The 20,536-nt window shown below is 36.7% G+C and overlaps 2 protein-coding genes and 2 non-coding genes across 6 annotated transcripts; 1 reads left to right on the top strand and 3 right to left on the bottom strand.

The window, feature by feature from the left end:
- The first annotated feature begins 640 nt into the window (after positions 1–640).
- Positions 641–5,614, top strand: LOC143859359 (zinc finger A20 and AN1 domain-containing stress-associated protein 6-like). Of its 3 annotated transcripts, XM_077370082.1 has the most exons (4): positions 641–812; positions 2,932–2,975; positions 3,847–3,985; positions 4,653–5,614. In XM_077370082.1, exon 4 carries the CDS (start codon positions 4,837–4,839, stop codon positions 5,332–5,334), a length of 498 nt encoding a protein of 165 aa, XP_077226197.1. In that variant the 5' UTR covers positions 641–812; positions 2,932–2,975; positions 3,847–3,985; positions 4,653–4,836; the 3' UTR covers positions 5,335–5,614. The 3 variants fall into 3 exon arrangements, with proteins under 3 accessions (XP_077226197.1, XP_077226196.1, XP_077226198.1); XM_077370081.1 differs by lacking the exon at positions 2,932–2,975; XM_077370083.1 differs by lacking the exons at positions 641–812; positions 2,932–2,975 and adding an exon at positions 880–1,002.
- A 2,794-nt stretch (positions 5,615–8,408) lies between these two features.
- Positions 8,409–8,491, bottom strand: LOC143859484 (small nucleolar RNA SNORD24). The gene has a single exon (XR_013239265.1). It is a non-coding gene; the product is annotated as a small nucleolar RNA SNORD24 (small nucleolar RNA).
- A 156-nt stretch (positions 8,492–8,647) lies between these two features.
- LOC143859485 (small nucleolar RNA R12) lies at positions 8,648–8,725 on the bottom strand. The gene has a single exon (XR_013239266.1). It is a non-coding gene; the product is annotated as a small nucleolar RNA R12 (small nucleolar RNA).
- Positions 8,726–11,652: 2,927 nt separating this feature from the next.
- LOC143859204 (antitermination NusB domain-containing protein) lies at positions 11,653–19,440 on the bottom strand. Its single transcript, XM_077369898.1, has 7 exons — positions 19,054–19,440; positions 18,866–18,942; positions 17,606–17,740; positions 14,855–14,909; positions 14,543–14,630; positions 12,319–12,417; positions 11,653–12,238 (listed from the first exon to the last, which is right to left on the bottom strand). The coding sequence occupies exons 1-7, from the start codon at positions 19,374–19,376 to the stop codon at positions 12,113–12,115; spliced, it is 903 nt and encodes a 300-aa protein (XP_077226013.1). The 5' UTR covers positions 19,377–19,440; the 3' UTR covers positions 11,653–12,112.
- Between the last annotated feature and the right edge of the window lie 1,096 nt (positions 19,441–20,536).

Raw genomic sequence — 20,536 nt, 5'->3', positions numbered from 1 at the left:
AAGCCCTGCACTTTTTTGGGTGATATAATCCATTCATTTGTTGGACCTTGGCATAGATAGGAGAAATCTTCTCATCCTAACCCTGCGACCCATGAAGGTTAGGATTGAAGGGTTAGGATCATCCCATGGAAAATATTATCTGGTCGCATCCTATCTACGGTAGGGCCCAACAAATGAATGGATTAGATCACCCAAGAAATGTGGACCCCGCTGTTTTTTGGCTTGCAACGTGCATTCATTTGTTGGACCGCCATAGATAGGATGTGCATAGAAAATCTTCTCCATAAGATGATCCTAACCCTCTTATCAGTGAAGGTTTTTATATTGTCTCGTCCATTTTAAACCTTAGCAAATTGAAGGGTTAGAATCATCATATGGAGAAGATTTTATGGGCACATCTTATTTATGTCCAGATAGAGATAGAATGTGCAGAGAGAATCTTTCAGGTCCAACAAATGAATGGTTTGGATCACCCAAAAAAAAACTATGGGCCCCACTATATATTTGGGCTTCACGTGCAAGCTCCACCGTCTAATTTCTAAGTAAGTACATCTTGTGGGCCCCATTGAAAAAGCTTAGGCGTAAAATGACAATAATAGCCCTGGAGCTCGTCCTTATTAGGCTCCAGTTATTATCTCCTCTCCCACTCCAATTATTAGGCTTACGGGCAGCTGACCGCTTGGTTTCGGGTAGCGGGCAGATGCTCCTTCCCATTCTTCCACAGACGGTGGTGGTTGCCCTAACCAAATCACTTTAAACCCTAACCCTAAATCTCTCTCTCTCTCTCTCTCTCCAGGCCTCTGAAAATCTAGGTCAGCCTCTCTCTCTCTCTCTATGTGGGTCTTATGATTCTCTTTTATCTCTCTTTGTCTTCGCTTTTTTGTTTTGAGATCTGATTTTGAGATATTCGATTTTTTTTTAAAGTTTTTTTCGTCACATCTGATTATGATTTGGAGGAAATATGCTTGCGATTTCGTAAATTAAGTTTTCCCCCCTCTTTATGTGAGTAGTTACATCTATTTGATTTGCTGATTCTGAGAAATTCGATTTTTTTTTTTAGTTTTTTTCGTCACATCTGATTATGATTTGGAGGAATTATGCATACGATTTCGTGAGTTTAGTTTTTCCCCCTCTTTATGTGAGTAGTTACATCTATTTGATTTGCTGATTCTGAGAAATTCGTTTTTTTCTAGTTTTTTTCGTCACATCTGATTATGATTTGGAGGAATCATGCATACGATTTCGTGAATTTAGTTTTTTCCCCCTCTTTATGTGAGCTGTTACACGTGTTTGATTTTGCTGATTCTGAGAAATTCGATTTTTTTTTTTTTGAGTTGATGTAGGGAATTTTTTTTTATTTTTTATAACATCTGATTATGTTTTGGAGGAATCAAGCATGCGATTTCGTGAATTTCGATTTTTTTCTTCTGTGAGTAGTTACATCTGCTTGGTTTTGCTAATTTTGATCTTCTTGCTTGGAGATCGGCTTCTTATGATATTGTTTTTCGTGTTGATGATTTTGTTTTCATTTTGTTGGAATCACGAAATCGAGCGTTCAAATTCGTGAATTTATTCGCCTCTGTGTCAAAGATCAGTTTTTTATATATGGAGACTGTTTTATGCCTTTTTTTTAATTCCTTTGATTTACTTATTTATTAGGTATTCGAGTTTGTGCCTCGATTTCTGAGAAATTTGGATCTTTCTTTTGTTGGATATCTGTTCGTATTTGATTATTTTTTCCCCTTTGTTTTGTGTGGCTGATTGTGATTGATGATTAGGAAAGGTGGAGTCTTGTTTCTAATTTTGTGAATTTTGGTTCGATTAGTGTAGTTTTGGCCCATCTAATTACCCCTGATGGGTATAAACCTGTAATTCATATTCTACTTTTGAGAATTTAGGTTCTGATCATCCAAACTAATTTGAAAAGATCGATTTTGTTCCCAGTTTTGTAAAATTTTGGTTCCTTTGCATTGAAATTGGGTCTTTTGTCGCAGTTTTGAACCTCTATCTACTCTTGATAGTGGGAAACCCTAATCTGTTCATACGGAATTCTGATTCTGTTATTAAGAACGACTAGAAAAGCTGGAGTCGGTCTCTGATTGTGTTTCGAACGTCTGATTTCTCACACCAACGAGTATAATACTCTAGAGTCTAGTCTATCTTGTATTCTTAGGCCCTGTTCGTTTATGCCAATCGATTCTGAGTCCAAACCCAATTATTGGACCCATTAATTGGGTTTGGGCTCACAATCGGTTGGCGTAGTCGCAAACAAACAGGGCCTTAGAATTTCTTCTTCTGATTATGATTAGAATATTGGATTCTGTATCTGATTTACTGAATTTTGATTTTTCCCATCAAGGATTGGCTGTTTCGGTGCAGCTTAGAACATCTGACTACTCATGAGTCAAAACATTACATATCTCTCACTTTGTTGATCATGCATACTTTTTTGAAAAGATCAAGTCGATCTTCAATTTCATGATATACAAAATTAATATCTTGGTTTTATTGGTAATATGCTGCTTATTTGCATTTTCTGACCTCGGATTGCACTGGAGGAGTTGAAAACTCTGATCTATCTCCTGTTTTGATTATGGTTATGGATACTTAATGTAAAAGCTGGAATCTGTATCTGGTTCCTTGATTTTGGGTTCTTTTGTGTAGCAGATTAGTTTTTTTGGTTTTGGTTTCGAGCCCCCAACTGCACTTGACGAATCAAAAAAAAAAGAAAAAGAAAAGAAAAGAAAAGAAAACTATTCTCCTACTTTAAGGAGTTTTGATTCTGCTTTTGCTTAAAGATTGGAAAAGATGGAGCCAGTCTCCAGTTTCATGATTTTTACTGTTACTATTACTATTACTATTATTATTTCTTTGAGTTTTCATTTTGGTAAAGATTGATTGTTTCTTCTGGTTTCGGACAATTGATTGCAGTTGCTAGTGGAAAACATGGAGGACAACTTTTATTATCATTTTGGGTAATGATTAGAAAAATTGGATTCTTCTTCCACTTTATTTGAAGTTCTAATCTTTTGCATTGAAGATTTGTTATTTTGGTGTTGCTTCAAGCCTCTAACCACAATTGTTGAGTAAAATATCCTTGCATATTTTAAAATTCAGCTTGGCTTAATGACTAGAAATGCTGCTCTGTCTCCAGTATCTTGGATTTTATTTTGGTTTCTTTGAAGATAAGATATTTTCAGATGGCTTTTGACCTCTGATTGTACTCGATTGATGGAAAACGCTAAATTTATCCTATTTTTAGATTTTTGTTTATGGCCACCTGTCATCGTTAGCAAAACTAAACCTCTCTCTAGTCATTACTTTCTTTTTTGAATTCTAAAATTAAAAGATTGGCTCTGTGTCATTAAAGATTAATGGTTTTGGTGTGGCTTTGAACCTATAAATTGAAATACCTTGATTTGGTTCGTACTGCAGGGTCCATATTCTGTTTTCAATTTTAATGGGGTTTTCTTTTGCCTATTCTGTTGAATTTTTGTTACTTCATTTCTGTTTATGATCTCAGATAACACTGATGAAAACCAATCTGTCTCCTATCAGTGATTACGAAATTTGGAGTCTGTCTACCATTTCATAATTTTTTATTCAGTTTCATTTTTTTTTTGAATGATAAAAAAATTAATATCCTGTTCTGGATAATGAGAAGAAAAGCGGTACTCTCTCTCGTTTTCATGAATTTTAATTCATTTGAGTTAAGATAGGAAGTTTAATGCAATTCCAAAGCTCTACCTGTCCAGATGAATAGAAACCCTGCTGATTTTCGCCCGTCAGTTCTATTAATCATTTGGGGTCATTTGTTGATTTCTGAGGTTTAAATTGTGAATTTAGGGCCTGAAGATGGGGAGTTTAGGTTCAAAGCTATGTTGCAGCTGATATAATTGTTTCCTATTCATGTTTGTTGCTGGAGCTTTGAGGTTGAGTTCTCAGAAACAAGTGCTTCAAGGGGGATTCTGCAGTGAATTTAAGGGTAAGCAGCTCCAAGAATACTGACATATTGTAAATCTGAAAACCTCTGATCGTTTGTTTAATCCTCTCGATTCTTGAGGGATACCAATTTTCATTCAACAACTACTGTTTGTTCAGGGCCCCATTTAAAGATTCTCTTGAAAGAAGAGAGATTGGTTGGTTTTGGTTAGGTGTTTATCTATTATATATACTAAGCATGTATTTTTTTTTTTTTTTTTTTTTTTTTTGAAATTGATCGTCTTCTTTCTTTCCAAGATTTTTTTTTGAATACCTTTTCTTTATTCTTCATCTTTTGTTTTGATAAGATGGGGGTCTAACACTTTAGACTCAAGCATAGCATGTTTGGGGGCCACCATTTTACGCTTGCTCTGTGGGCCCACCATTCAACACCTCATGTTTTGATGTGTTAGCCCACCATCTCCACCTAAACACATGCATAGGGTGGGGCCTACCGTTTTACATCTCATGTTTTTGATGGGATGGGGCCAACGTTTTACACCTCATGTTTTGGTGAGTGGGGCCAGCCATCTTACACAAACCTATCAATAGGGTGGAGCCCACCATTTTACACCTCATGTTTTGAGGGTCTGGGGCCCATCATTTTAAACCCATGCCTATCGGACCAGAATACTAGCAAGGATATATAATTTTGAGATTGAATTTCACAGGAGTCAGGAAAAGAAGAGAGGGCGAGGGAGAGAAACAGAGGTTGCAACAAAAGCCAGGGAGCAGATTTGTTAAAGCTTGGTAGCTTCATTTTCTGGTCTCATTTGATAAGCTTCTGGGGCTCTAAATTTCGAGTGTGTAGCTGTTTGATATTCTGTTTTGGAAGGTCTCCTCTAGTTGGTAAGCATGGCACAAGAGAGCTGGAAAAAGGAAACCGATGAGACTGAATGCCAAACACCAGAAGGCCCAATCTTGTGTGCAAACAACTGTGGCTTCTTCGGAAGTGCTGCCACAAACAATCTTTGTTCCAAGTGTTACAGAGACCTATTCATGAAACCCAAGGCCTCTCTGGTGATTTCAGTTCCTGAAAAGATGCCGACTGCATCTACTTCCACTCAATTCGATTCTATCGTGGAAAGCTCGAATAACATGGAAGAAAACCATGGTTTAGATGTTGGTTTTATCACATCTGAGAATATGGACAAACCCCCTACTAATCGTTGTATGACTTGCCAAAAACGAGTTGGGTTAACTGGGTTCAAATGCCGTTGTGGGGGGACATTTTGCTCCGTTCATCGGTACTCTGAGAAGCACGAATGCTCGTTTGATTACAGGAGTGCTGGGCGTGATGCTATTGCCAAAGCAAATCCAGTTGTGAAGGCAGAAAAGGTTGAGAAGATCTGATTGTGATTGGGATTCAGATGATTCAAGAAGGTAAAAGGTAAACTGCTATCCTTTAATGTTATGTTTTCTATAGCAGATCTCTTAATCTACCTTATCTGAGGAGAGATGCCAATAGCAAAACAAGTAGGCATTAGCTTGTTGTTTTGCATGCTGCATTGGTTGTGAACTGAGTGTTCCCATGTTTCAGATTTCTGATGTTGCTTGTAATCTTCATAGTGTGAGATAATTAAACAGCAGGTTCAGTTAAATGTCATATTGTAATTGATGTGTCTTGATCTTCTTTCCCCTCTCTTCATTTCTCTCCATTCCATGACTTCTGTTGGATCAGGTTTAGCTTTTACTGCTTAACCTGCATTGGAGTGTAACTGAACCCGACACTAGAACACAAATGCTTCAACAGATGAAGTCAAAAGCATAAATATTTTCAGCTCTACTTATCTCTTTAGAAAGTTGTCTATTGACCATTTGGGAGTCTGTTACTGGTGGTTTAACAGTATGATTTCTTCCCTAGAAAGGGTTGTGCTTGCATTTACTAATTTATTTACTCTTAAAAGGGTTCTTGCTGTGTTTGGTTGCATTTTTCTCCAAAAAAAAAAAAGAAGGATGCAATTTAATTGTTGAAGTCCTTGCTTGTCTTGATTGCATTTAACATGTCAAATGCTTGTCTTAAAAGGGTTCTTTAAGAGAAGAATGTTGCAAAACTGGTTTTGATTTAGGTTTACTGCTCATGCTTGGCAACTCTTAATAGTGTAATTGGTTGTTCAGACATTTAGACTTCAGACTTAAGACCACAGTTATAGTTATTTGTCATTGATTATCCGTTCACATAGAGCATGTTTAGCAACCATGAAAAATCATTCCATAGAATGTTGGTGGGTCTAACTGTGAAAGATGAGCAGAGGTGGAGGGGGAGAGAGATATGAGAGGGCACAAGTGGACATATTATGGATGGTGGGGTGCATCAGAAATTCTTAAAAAACAATGAAAAAAATATGCTACTTCAACTTGGGTTTTTTTTTATTCTTGTTTTCAGGGGCTTTTCTTTCTCCCATCACTACCACCGTCTCAATCTCTCCCTCTCAGTCATCTCAACATTCCACCCCAATTTCACCCACTCAAGTACAAAACATAGCCTAGCTCTATCTCATGTTCACAACAAATTAGGGTAGGGTTTATTCCATTCAATATAAATTGTAATGCTTATAGTAGAATTAATCCTTGAAATTCTCTACATAAATTGCTAGTTAATTTGATTTGGGTTTTAGTAGTCAGCGGGTGTGGAATGCAACCAGTATCTCACTAATGATAAATCTCTTTCATTTAAATTGCAGGAAAATCTTAGTACACAAAGAACGGTTGGTAGGCCCAACAATTAATTTGTTTAAATCTATGAGAAAGGTAGGCCCCACCTTTGTGGCCCAAACAATCCATTTGATGGGCCACAATGTAAGTAGGTAGACACAAACAAATCACTAGTGGCGCGTGTCTATTCTGACTCGCCAGAGCGGGCCAACAAACAACTAGGCTGGAACGAAACGATCTTTCAGGAAGTAGTCCCACCACCCTCTGGCCCGGCGCCTTGAAGTAGATCTCCTATCTAGTTTCAACAGCTTGAAGAGGGCTGATGGCTGATTGGTAAAGAGAAATTGTCATTGAAAGCGATTCCCTCGCCTTTTGAATTCAGTAGATAGAAGAAAGATATCTATTAGATAGATAAGGAGTAGGTAAAAAGAAAGAGGAAGACAGCCATAAAGCCATTAAAGCGTTCCACTCGTGCTTCTGTAGAGAGAATCACCCGTCTCTAAAAGGCTTCTTTCGCGAGGAAGTACTTAGCTCCAGGACCAACTACAGTTCATGTTGGAGAGAGGCTTTGTGGACTAGGAGGGGCGAGTGGCGTAACACTGCCCTATATTTCCTTTAACAATAGTAGGAAATTTGAAATAAGAAATGGTTTATGCTAGAGCTTAGAAATAGGGCGGGTGCCTATGTTGTTTTGGTTACGTTAGATATTATTTTATAGGACATAACATAGATAATGTGACCCTAAGAAATCATCTCCATAGGATCATTCTAAGCATTGATTTGTGAAGGTTTAAAATGGACGGCTAAAAATTGAGTCCATTTTGTGCTTTTACAAATCTAAGGAGATGGTTTCTTAAGAACACCATATCTATGTCTGGACGTATGGAATGAACGGGTTGGATGAGTGAAACAACATGGGAGATGGCGTATTTATAGTGGCTAGCTCAAATAAGCTATTTGAGCTTGAGCTCAGAAACCACGCCCCCAATTTTAAATGATATTTTCTAAATTATGTAACGACAAAAAGATTAGGACAAAATTTCCTCCAAGAAAAGTTCTTCCTCCAACCCAAAGAGGGCCTCAGAAAAATTATATAGTTAGTTATTCTTTTGTTAAAAAAGTGCATAAATTCACAAAAGTTTGATGCCAACACCATTTCAATGAGAAGTGGGAAAACAATTGGCAACATTATAGGAAATCAAGGTTCTTTTATCCTCACACAGAGTTACTATTTCTTTGTTCATGCAAACCTCTGTCCTGGGTAAGCTATTACTAGCACAGAGCAGGGGAAAAATAGACAAGATAATTTCAAGATAACAATCACAAGAACATCTTACCCAAGGACTTCTATCCCATGACCAGCAGTTAAAGAAAAAACCATGCACACCACCATTAAAGATAAAAAAAAGGAAGATTCATCCCCTCTGCCCATTCGCCGCGCAAGCTCAATGCTTTAGAGAGTTTGTTTCTCAAATTTTGTATTTTCTTCTTTCCTTAGAATGGTTTTGTTTGTTGATTTGGTAGAGTTTGAAAATATACTAAATTCACCCCTTTTATTATTGTGCTTGAAAAATTTAACAAAAGAACTGAAAAAAAGGTTAAAAATTTAACAAATGAACTGCAAATGAGGAAATAACTAATGCAAAAAAAGAAGAAGGTATCAGGTATCAAATTCTAATCACATCTTCAACCCTACCAATCAACAAACAAAACAATTATTTCAAGAAAAGGAAGAAAGAAACAAAGTCTCGAATTAATTTTTAAGATAATAGAGCCTCAGAGATCTTGGTGGATAGTATTCATCAGATGAGGTTTTCCCATCAAGAGTAGCAAATATTTTCTAACATCACAGGCCCATATTACTTTTAAAACAAAATACAGACAACCCATTCAAGATTGAAATTTCAAGAACAAGAGTAGCAGGAATTAAATCATCATGTAACTGATTAACATTAAAATAAATAAAAAATAAACCATTTTCAGATGTAAAAGAGAGAAAAACATAGGCATGATGTGTCAGAAGTAGCTGGTTATTAAATCATATAAAAAATCAGTGGGAATCCGTCTGATTTATTTCATCACTCAGCACCATGCCCAGAAGAGGAAAAAAATCTCAACTAACATCTTAATGAAAAAAAGAAGAAAAAATTAAAATAAATAAAAATGAAAAAAATATAAAATAACTGAAAGATTAAAGAAGACACACATAGATTTACAAGCAAAAATTAGAATTACATAAGACCCACATGGATTTAGGAAGAAAACATCTAATTACAGAAAACCCATAGCCCAAAAATGGAAAAGCATCTTGGGGCAAGAAAATTTAGGGTTTTCAGGTTCTATGGGTCTGGAACTTAGGGTTTACATAAACAAATTATAATACATTAATAGATAGAAATAGCTTAACCTTTTCAATGAAAAATTGAAAGATTAAAGAAGACCCACATAGATATACAAAGAAAAATTTGAATTACAAAAGGCCCAGATGGATTTACAGAGCGAAAAACAAATTAAAGAAAACCCAGAACAGTATAGAAAGCGTAAAAAAGAATCTAAGCTTAAAACACCATAGAACCCTAAAAGAATTCATTTATCTGAAGTGTGTGACGGAAGAGTAAAATAGGGTTTAGGGTTTTTCTTCCAAAACCCTAAAACAGCCACCCTTTATCAAACCCTAACGCTAACGCGCACGCTTTAAGAGCATTGCTTGAGGAGCTATTTATAAAGTTCAGGAGAGCAAAAGCACCAAAACCCTAGAAACCCTAGGTTTTAAGGGTGTTTTGGTAATTTCGGCTGACTAAATTATCAAGAATTGGCAATCATCCTAAAATCTCAACCGTACGTATGTCACACGTGGATAGATTAGGATCATTAGTTTAGTGGGCCCCATTGAGGGTGGACCACTAAACGAAATTATACGGTGGCCGGGTGTGTATTTTTGTGGAAATACAGGTACATAAAAGAGGAAGATTTTTAATCCTATGGAAAAGATTTTGGGTGCACAACCTATTTACAATGTGGCACAAGGAATCAATGGTTGGGATCATCCTATGAAGTGGGCCATACAGTACTTTTTGAAAAATACCATAGGGCCACTCACCATATAAAATCTTATAATAAGGTATGGTATATATGAGATTTTACATGGTGTAAGCCCGTATAGTCCAGTATTTTTTCAAAAAGTATGGTACGGCTTACACCGTAGAATGATCCAAACCGTCCATTTGATGGGCCAGAAAATTGCAGCCCTCCGATCCATTGAGGAACTGCTTATTATAGAAACCTCTATAGATCGGAGTGTTGGGATCATCCTCTGGAAATGATTTTTTGGGCACAACATATTTATGTTGTGGCTGATCAAATAGATGGTATAACGTTTTATTGCTTTTTGAATCATCCTATATTCCTATGGAATCCCTAAATCTAGTTACAGAAAGATGGGGCTTTATAGAAAACCACGAAATTTCTTCTTTACATGTATCAAACACGATGTGCTGAAAAACATTAAAAACGATGTAAAGAAACACAATCATACAAGAAAACACAAGATTTATGTGAGCAGAAAGCCTTGACCTTGTAACTCTAATATGTGACTTATATATTGATGCATTGCCAATATGGCCAGCAACATTAATGAGGGACTGCACCTTGGAACTCCACCAAAACCATCTAGGCACTGCCAGCAACATTAATGAGGGACTGCACCTTGGAACTCCACTAAAACCATCTAGGCACTGCATCATATATCAATGCAACTATATAGAGAAAGTTGCTGAAACTTAGCTGAACCCGTGTGTGCATCACACACATTAGTCTGTCGGGATCCTGCACAACAAGATCAATGAACAACTCAATTCAAGCTGTTACGGTTTATAGACTTTGCTTTAAATGCTAATTCACTATTTTTAATAATTTTTAAAAATAAATAAAAAATCTCTTTCCCTAGAAAGAAAAATGATTTTTCACATTCCCTTCTCTTGGCAATGAAATTCCTCTCTTAACACTTTTCTAGTTACCTGTTACAGGCTCTTATACCTCAAAAAGCTATCAATCCCCATCTAAAAGACAGTTTCTTAAGACAGGGAGTGCCATTACCAAAGCAAGGGAGTGCTTAGAGAAAAGGTTACTCAGAGGCCTTCGGACGTGCAACTAAAAACAAGTAGAAAGGCACATGGTTGCAGTAGATATGCTTCAAAACAATATCTTCTCTTTATTTACAGTATAGATAAGATGGCTTAAATATCTGCTAAAGAAACTTATCAGTGTAATGCAAATATCATTCAGTAACTGTAAGAACACCGTCTGCTCAATGTCATTCCATGTCAAAACTCTTTGGATGTTTTGTATATGGCATCACTCATCATTAATCAGAGAGACAGTAAGACATTCAATCCAAACTCAATTTTTCTAAAACTACAAATTAGTATACAGTTCCTCCACAAGTTTATGATAAAATTTTCAACAACCATTATAAATAGGGAAATGTTATCAGCAGTACTGTATTTTGATGACGGCACTGCGCACTTTATTAAAAGTACGGTATGGCCTGCACCATAGGATGATCCAAACCGTCCATTAGATGGGCCAATGCCTAAATAGGTTGGGCCCCAAAAATTATTTCCATAGGTTGATCCTAACCCTCCGATATATAGAGGGTTAGGATCAACCCTCTAACATTCAGATCGGAGGGTTAGTATCAACCTATGGAAATGATTTTTTGGACACAACCTATTTAGGCTGTGGCCCATCTAATGGACGGTTTGGATCATCGTACGGTGCGGGCCATACCGTACTTTTAATAAAGTGAGTAGTGCCCTCATCAAAATACAGTAGTGCTGATAACATTTCCCTATAAATATTTGGAGAATAATGATTAGACAATAGTTACTCTATCAGAGAACTCAAAATGAAGAACATAAGTAGCTAAGGAAAGAGTTTTGGTACAAGATCAAAAGATAATATGATCCAACCTCAGCTTACACAAGCCATCAACATGACAAGAGCACAGATCATGGGTTGCTGAAACAGACTGAGATTCTCATATTGTTATGTCTGTATTCATTCCTACGAGTTAGAGTTAGCTTGTCACATTTCCAAAGTTCAAGTGATATTAGGTATAACAAAATATATTGTTACTGCATAACAAATAGTACATTGCCTCCTTCGGAATGAATCCTTCTTGTCTAAAACCTAATTTACTGTTTAATTAAAAAAAAAACCCACTTCTTTGCTCCACTCCCAAAGTTTCGCCTTCTGACAGCTTGGCATTTGGGGCTTTGACACAACAGAACGAAACACGCTAACACGCTTTCTAGTTTCTCCTCCTACAAGAGCCAACCCATAATCCCAAATGAGATTCTTTAGCTCTCTCAACATTCTGGGATTTGGCGTTGATTCATAGAAAGAAACCCAAGGAATAACCCAACTTTCTCAAACGTAAGTCATTGTTGATCATCCAATCCCATGTCTCGCAACTTCATGATTTGGCTTCGGAGGGCTGAGCCATCTCCATTCCGTGGAGGTCCTTGACAAAGGTTCTAAGGCATCCATTGATTATACGTGGGGCCGTGCCATCGCAAAATCGCTTTGCAAGATCAACCGCCTTCATAAGAGCCACATTGGAATTGATAAATGAAATGATGAGAAGCTGCATGGTTGTGTTAAGGGAACGATAGAATTTACCTCATTTATGACAATTTGGTGTCGTGTCCCTATCACAGTTATCTCACCCATTGCTAAGTGCAGAATACAGAGATCTATGATTCTCCCCGCAGGCTCATTCTACAAATTAGAATCGCAGGGGCATAAGCACAAATCCATCAAGAAAAAAACAAAGGAAGCTCAATATTTTCGATACTTTAGATGTAAAGTGGTACCCATAATATTTAGCATGAATAGAAATCCATTAACCAACTAATTGTTAAAGCATAACTGCACACATCTTAAAATAGAAGTGATCTTGGCAGGTCAAGTCAGGAGTTTCTAGCCAGTGCAGAGTGAAAAAAGAAACAAAAGAAAAACTCACTAGACTCAGTGTTTAACTTGATTAGAGAAAGGTGTTAAAGTATAGAAGATTTAATAACGCCATCTCCATCAGCTTAAACTTTTGTAGTAACTGGCTGTTTCACAAAAGGATTTGGAAAGACGACTTTCTTGAAAGAGAAACTCATCATTCTTCAAGACCAGTTACAATATGACAAACATATTTAGATTAAATGTCTTATGATATGCCCATATCTAAGAGTTTTGTCGCAGGATTTCTCAACTTAGTTGATTGTAATTATTGCAGTGATTAATAGTAGCAGTTCATCGATTAACTAGTGGTTTTAGAAGGTTAGCTTCAAGTTCCGTACAGGTATGAGCTTTTCAAAGAGGATATGTCTTCAATTCTTTGTCCACTTCCCTAATACTGTCTTGTGAGATGAAAAGCTTCTGCACAGTGAGTTCTGGACATCCTAGACAGTTGGTTAAAGGCCTTTGATCGAGTTTTTATTAAACTAGGAAACGTTTTGAACTTCCACTTGGGGTGGATTCATCTAACAAACTCTTACTAGTATACAAAACATACCAAAGTAAATGAGAAAGTACTGCATCCATGATCGCAAGAGAACACCCAGCAGTGTTGCGCCTCGCCTTTGTCGGAGATATTGTTGATTCGATTCGGCCTCGGAGGGTCAGAAAGAAGACGAAGGTGCCGATCCAACTATCTGCTGAGTTTGTGTCGATCAATCCGTGAGGTCACTCGATGACTTGCCGATTCTTTTCTAGGAAATGAATGTGTGACACGTGTCATTTTCCTCAACAGTTAGAATTTCCACGCTGCAACACCAGTCAAACCACTTTCTCTTTTTACAGACAGCTGTAGGCAGACTATCATCGTTTTTTTGGGTTTCTCGAGATGTCCTTACTACACCATTGATGGAAGTGTCAGGTTTTAAAGTTTTATCCATTGTGATAATCAAGTAGTTTGTATATTACAAATAATCCCATCTTTCATGGCAGACAAAGCAATACGGGAGTGACTGTCTTTTCTGTGACAAAGTTATGAATAAAGAAGTGGTGGCTCCCTTTGTTCGTTACCAAAATAAGTTGGCAGATATTTTTACTAAGGTTGTAAGTTGTAATAGATTGAATTTTATTTGTTCCAAGTTGAGCTTTCATGACGCCTTTGTTCATTACCAAAATAAGTTGGCAGATATTTTTACTAAGGTTATAAGCTGTAATAGGTTGGATTTTATTTGTTCCAAGTTGAGCTTTCATGAGATTTATGCTCCAGCTTGAGTGGGAGTGTTAAAGTGGTCTTTATGTAAATAAGGGCAGTTTAAGTAATTTTTTTAACAAAAACTCGATTAAGTTAATAAATAAGAGGCAAAGATCGTGAGACATAACTCATATTTTTCTTCTCTCCCCTTTCTCTCCTATGACTTTCTCCCTTTCTCGTATTTTTCTTTTCTTTCTTCCCGAACGTGTGGCAAAAAGCAATCCATTCCATCCTTTCTTTTATATTGGATGTATCCAGAATTATTATGGATTGCCCAAAGATTGCAAACCCAACTCCCAGAATATAGAACAAAGAAAATTACCATATGTTATCTGCTTGGAGAGCACTGAAAAATTATATGAAAACATATTCAGGCAAACAGAAACATGAAGAGGCAAGTAAGATCAAATTTAAGTGACCCAAATGTGCATTTCATATTGATATAAAAATTCGTGCAACTAATATGATCCTTCAACCCGTAGAAAACAAACTAAAAAAAAAGTTATTCCAGAAGGCTGAAAACAAAAAATTGGCAATGAACATCTGTAGATGCCCAAGTAACGATAGAATATTCGCTATGAGATGATGAAAAATAATAATAATTTGGGTGCAAAACGTATTAATATGGTAAAGTGTAAATCACACCTTCCAGTTTGGGGGGATTATTTTGTTAATAATAAGAATATTCTGATCCCATCTATCTACAACTGCTTCCAAAATGTTCCTTGCCGAACTGTAGACAGCAAAAGGACAAGTGAGGCTACCAGATACTTGAACAGAATAACAAAGCTTTTAACACAACAACCTGAGAACCAGAGAAATAAACCATCCAAAAGACACCTTAGAGTGAAGGCTTAAAATAATTCAAATGTGTAGGTAAGTTCCAAAGAGTTTTAAGAGGGTAGCTCCATGTTATCGAGTAGTTAATATCATTTAAATGATCGATGAAGAAGGTACCGTAAAACAAATTTGTTGTACACCAATTTTGGAGGAGCTGAGAGAACTTCTGCTTCTGAAATACAAGAATTTTCTGTTCATATCTACAATGAAAAATAATAAATGGCACTTTGAAAATTTAAAAAATAAAAATAAAAGAGAGGGACAGATGGGAGGAGAATTGATATGCATGTTTACACTTTAATCCAGCAATTTCAATCTATTACAGGACAGTAATAGATATGAGCTTCAAGTTCTAAAAGAGAAATACCAAATTCTAGGAAAAACACATCCAGATTAATATGTGTTCTCTTATTTGTTGTCTCATTTCCATCAGATCAGAGAATAAAATCATACAGAAAGTGCACGTGGGACATTTGGTCAAATATGTTAGGGATCATAAAAACGATTTGGTTCAATCAACTACATCTAACATATTATAACCTGGCATTGCTGTCTTCACGCTGAAAGTTGTACTTTTGAGAGGGTTGTTTTGAAGAAAGCCTAAAATATTGATATTTGTTCAGATACCATTAGCTGGTAAGCTAAGATATTCTGATTCATAAATAGGTTAAGTACATGAATGCCGACTCTATTAGGCTAATTGGTGACTATGAAGTTCTCCTTCAACTGAAAATATCTCACTTATTGTTGGGAACTTTCACCGAATTTCTTGGAAACTCTAGAAAATTGTTACGAGCATGTGTAACCTTCATGTGTGTACTGGACTTTCTGTTATTTCATTTTATCTTAAAAAACCTTGGCTAAAACAATCCTTTGAACAATGCAATTTCTGTAATATCCTCAAAGTAGAAAACATGAAAAGTTGAATGATTTTCTTACATTCAATGGAATATTTACGTAAACAGAAATTTTGCCTTGGGGGCTAAGTAATCTTGAATGAAATTGTTAACTAGAGTTTGGAGAGCTAAAAGAATGTGTCTGGGTGAAAACACACTCTCCGAAGCCATATTGCACCAAACGGTAAAATGTTGGGCTTTAGGAAGATGTCCCCTGGAGCTGCTAACCGTTAAATAACGGAACAAGGTGATTTAGGGTCATAAGACACTCTCCTCCAGCTATAGTTGGCATTAAGATTGCACATTTATATAACAATAATGAAAACTTTTCGTTACTGGTGAAGTTATTGGATTTGGAACAGGGTGACTTGACCCGCAGTCCAATCGGAAAAAGTTCCTTCAACCCCAAGCTTGTTGTCTGATTGGTTGAGGGAGCTATACCCTTGCTCAAACAGTTGGCTATTGGACATTTGATCAAAGCGAGTACTCATGGCCGAAAACATCTCATTTATCTTCTCGAGTATCATTTCCTGACGCTTAGTTAAAGAGCTCACCTTCTTCTCGAAACACGCCAACTGTTGCTCCTCCATGCCTGGCTCTGATACTACTTTGTTACATTCTAAACTCAAAACAAGGATTAACAATAAAAAGATGGATTGATGGTCCACTTCGAGGGGGAACCGGCCTCCTAATCTTCTAAGAAAGAAGACGGCACTTTTCTCATTCTCCTCTAAAATGTCTAGTTACAAGCTTTTTAAAAGAAGAAAATCGCATATGACCAAGACTCTTAAGAAACCTAAAATAATAAAATACTAGTCTTAAATGATAAGAGTCATTTCCAACATGGACTCTTTTCTTTTTTTTTTTGAAAATTGACAATTTTATTAAATAATGGCTGGGACAAGTTGTCCCCTCCATATTACAGAAAGGGATCCAAGATCCAAGAACATTCCTTTATGCTCTGTTTGGTTGCTTGTCGATGGCTGGGAGATTAGGAGAAGAAGAAGTCAAAGAGAATTAGACAAGCATAGAAGATGGGGAGAACATTAGGAGGAAGATTTGTGAGTAGTGTTTGGTTGCGCGAGAAGATTAGCGGAAGATGTAGGGTGCCATTATCAAAATATAGGGTGGAAGAGAGAAAAAGAGAGAAAAAGAATAAGACAAGAATCTTCTCCTAATTCGCCACTCAAATTTCACCATTTTGGTGAAAAAAGGGGAGAAGATTATGGGGGGAACATCTCCGCCACGTAGGCGCCACCTAGGATAAAAAGCAATAATGATGTCTAGAAGTTGTCTAGTGGTCAAAGGTCTAAATGACAGCTAAACATGCTTTGGGGAGATCTTTAGAAGATCTCAAGCATTTGAAACTACTACAATCCCCCCAAAATGAGCAACCAAACAGAGCATTAAGGAGTTACAAAGGCCTAACAACTAACATTTCCAACATGGACTCTAACTCAAGCCTATCTAACCAACTAACACTTGTCCCTAGACTCCTTGACTAACCTGTTGATGCTTATCTCCTAAGACTCCAAAATCACTCAAACTCAACATCCCAAATTAGCCATTTCGGCAAAAGATAATGCAAGTTGCAAAATAAGATAGTATCTCATAACAACTGGTCTTAATACAGAAGCCTGTTATTGCAGAAACAAACAATGTTTTTTTTTTCTTTTTTGAATGGTATTAAAAAAAGTATATTCAATCCCATCAGCAAAAACATCCATATCAGCCTGTATGGTAGCAAAAGACAACAGTTAAGAGTCCTCAAAAAGAATATCAATCATTTGCAAATACCATGAAGCTTCTAGCTTCGAATCAATAGAAGAGGTTTTCACCATTCAGACCCAGCATTTCTAATTCAGTCAACAGAAATATTTTTTGAACATAAACAGTCAACAGAAATACACCTATAAGACACCAAAAGGAATCACAAATTATCTGAAACACTGAAAAGCCATTATCTTATTACCATTTGCAGACTCCTTTTCATTCTTGAGAAGAAGATCCTCTGCTTCTTCTTCCGTCTCTGTTGAAACAGGTGGCCCACCGAAACTCATGTGATCATACTCCAATAATATTGCCTTGTCAAAAACAAAATCAGGGTCTGAAAGCCAAAACACCAGGTAAATTGTCAAAAACCAATTAGTTTGGAAGAACCCAACATTTTGAGAATACCCAAATGCAAAACAAAATGCAGAAAATGTAGATTCATGCAAGTACTTGTGTTCTAAAGGTATTTTTTCCCTCCAAAATCCACCTTTTTAGCTGAGGTTCAGCTAATAGGATTGAAGTATAAATGATTAAATAACACCAATTCAGCAGCTTAAGCTTTCGGAGTAATTGGTTGTTTCACATGGTATCAGAGTCATTGCCTAATGGCAGGTCCCGAGTTCAAAACCCAACAACTCCTTGATATTAAAAATTCAGTAAATCGGGCCACATGTGCCACGTCTACGACCAACCCAAAAACGAGAGGCAACACGTGAGGGGGTGTTGAAGTATAAATGATTAAATAACACGACCTCTGACAGCTTAAGCTTTTGGAATAATTGGTTGTTTCACATGGTATCAGAGCCACTGCCTCAGGGCAGGTCTTGAGTTCAAAAATCCAACAATTCCATGATATTAAAAATCCACGTGTACGGCCAACCCAAAACAGATGGGCAACATAAGAGGGGAAGAGTTGGGAAGTATAAATGATTAAATAACACCACCTCTGACAGCTTAAGCTTTATGAGTAATTGGTTGTTTCATATGGTATCAGACCCATTGCCTCACAGCAGGTCCTGAGTTCAAAACCAACAACTCCTTGATGTTAAAAAAATATCCAGGTGTACGACCAACCCAAAAGAAGGGCCAAATGTGCTGCCAACTACAAAATGATTAAAAAACGCCAACTCTAACGGCTTAAGCATTTGGAGCAATTGGTTGTTTCACATGGTATTAGACGTATTGCCTCACTGCAGGTCCTGGGTTCAAAACCCAACAACTCCTTAATATTAAAAAAAAAAGATCCAGGTGTACAGCCAACCCAAAAGAGAGGCAACGTGTGTAAACAATGCCAACCAAAAAATTATTAAATAACACCAACTACAGCTTAAGCTTTAGGAGTAACCGGTTGTTTCACAAAATAGTACCTAATAATCTTTCAAAAAATAAGAAAAAGAGAGACTTTTTTTTTTATCTATCCATTACTGAAAGATAACATCAAATGGAGAAAAGCTTATACCTCTTTTCGCATTAACCCGCTTGTCAAAGAGCCTAATCGGATCAGACCCTTCTAAACACGCAGCATAAGCAATCAATCTGCCATTAAGATTCTTCAAATTAGACCCAAATTCAAACTAAAACAAAAAAAACAACCTACCCAAAATAGATAAAAAAAGAAAGAAAGATACCCACTAATCTTAAACTTACAGAGCAAGTTCTCTGGCAGCTCTTGGGCTGGAAAATCTCCCACTCTTATCAATTTTTGCCGACATTTCTTTAGGAGAAAATGAAGAATCTGAAATTTTCTCTAAGGATTCAACAACTGCAAAAGGGGGAGAAAGTAGAAGGGATTTTGGAGGAGAAAAAGAGGAGTATTTTGGCTTAAAATTGGTTCGGACATTGTTTTTTTTTAAAGGGTTAGGATGGAAACTGATAGTTTGAGAGAGTGGGGAAGATGAAGAGGAGTTGAGAAGATGAAATGGGAAATGGGTATTTGAGCATGAGAGGTTGAGAAGACTGTTTGCTTCCATTTTTGCAGGGTTTTTTCTTTCTAGTTGAGGATAATACTATTTATAGTTGAGACATCGGGGTCGATTTAAGATACTAGGGGGTCGATTTATCACTGCCCAAAAAAAAATATTAGGAAAAGAAGCCCACAATCACTAGTAATAGTGCTATTATCTATCTTACCAACATATATTTTCCTATCTGGTGTGTGTGTGTGTGTGTGTGTGTGTGTGTGTGTGTGTGTGTGGGGGGGGGGGGGGGGGGGGGGGGGGCATACAAGCTCTTTTACCTAAAGCCCCTACTTGGATAGCAAGAAAAAAATTCCATTGGGAAAATTTTTCTTTCCGAGAAGAAAACAATAATATTATAGTTAATTTGAAGGGTTGTTATCATAAATTGAAAGTCCCTCTAAGTAAAAATTTAATATAGTTTTTGGAAAAGTTAGGAAAGGAAAAATATTTCTAAAATTTGCCCTTTGTTTTTTACACACGAAAGATGAGGGTGCAACTTGGGTTGGGTCGGATTGAGCTTTTGCTAATAAATGAATTGGAACCAACCCGAACCCGACATGATTTTAAGGTTAAAGGTCAAATGAATTGGAACCTAAGTACCACTTTGTTATAGAAAATAACTAAAATAGCTCTCTCTTAGAGAATGAGCAAAGTAAATTTATCTCATAAAAAATAACAAAAATATTGATATCTCTAAGCCCAAAGGTTCAACCCTTGACACTTCCAATCTTGTTTTGATGATTCCAAACACAAGTGATTTTTATACTAATGTGTTTGCTTAGAAGTTGTAGATTTATATGTGCAATTGAGAAATTCAAAGGAGCTTGGATCAAGGCAATTGGAGCTTCAATGGAGTATCTATCAAGTCTAAGTGGAGTGCCAAGAAGATCCAAGGAATCGGGTACTTGAAGTGAAGGAGCAAAGGTGAAGATCTTATTTCAAGTTCAATTTGATTGTAATGTCCAATCCCTAGACGTAAGCTCTTTATAGGGTCAAAGGGAAGGCAAATAAGGCCCCAAAGAATGATAAAATATAAGGTAAAAGACCAATGACCAAAGCCCAAAAGATTTCAAACTGGAAAACAAAAAAAGTGCAAAAATCATACAGCGCCGGTCGACTGAGACACTTTGGCCAAGAAAACTAAAAAAGACTATTACCCTTGGTACGGTCGA

Source organism: Tasmannia lanceolata, unplaced genomic scaffold, assembly GCF_043159265.1.
Source record: "Tasmannia lanceolata isolate RefF3 unplaced genomic scaffold, GAP_Taslan_0.1 ptg000029l, whole genome shotgun sequence".
Classification (NCBI taxonomy): Eukaryota; Viridiplantae; Streptophyta; class Magnoliopsida; order Canellales; family Winteraceae; genus Tasmannia; species Tasmannia lanceolata.
The sequence above is the reverse complement of the archived record's forward strand: the minus strand, read 5'-3'. Positions and strand labels throughout refer to the sequence as shown.

Excerpts from the sequence above, each read along its gene's own strand:
- LOC143859359 (XM_077370081.1), top strand. The coding sequence starts at position 4,837 with ATGGCACAAGAGAGCTGGAAAAAGGAAACCGATGAGACTGAATGCCAA.
- LOC143859204 (XM_077369898.1), bottom strand. The coding sequence starts at position 19,376 with ATGGAAGCAAACAGTCTTCTCAACCTCTCATGCTCAAATACCCATTTC. Across the intron at positions 18,943-19,053 it reads GCTGCCAGAGAACTTGCTCT|ATTGATTGCTTATGCTGCGT; the intron begins GTAAGTTTAAGA and ends TCTTAATGGCAG. Across the intron at positions 17,741-18,865 it reads GCGGGTTAATGCGAAAAGAG|ACCCTGATTTTGTTTTTGAC; the intron begins GTATAAGCTTTT and ends TTTGGCTTTCAG.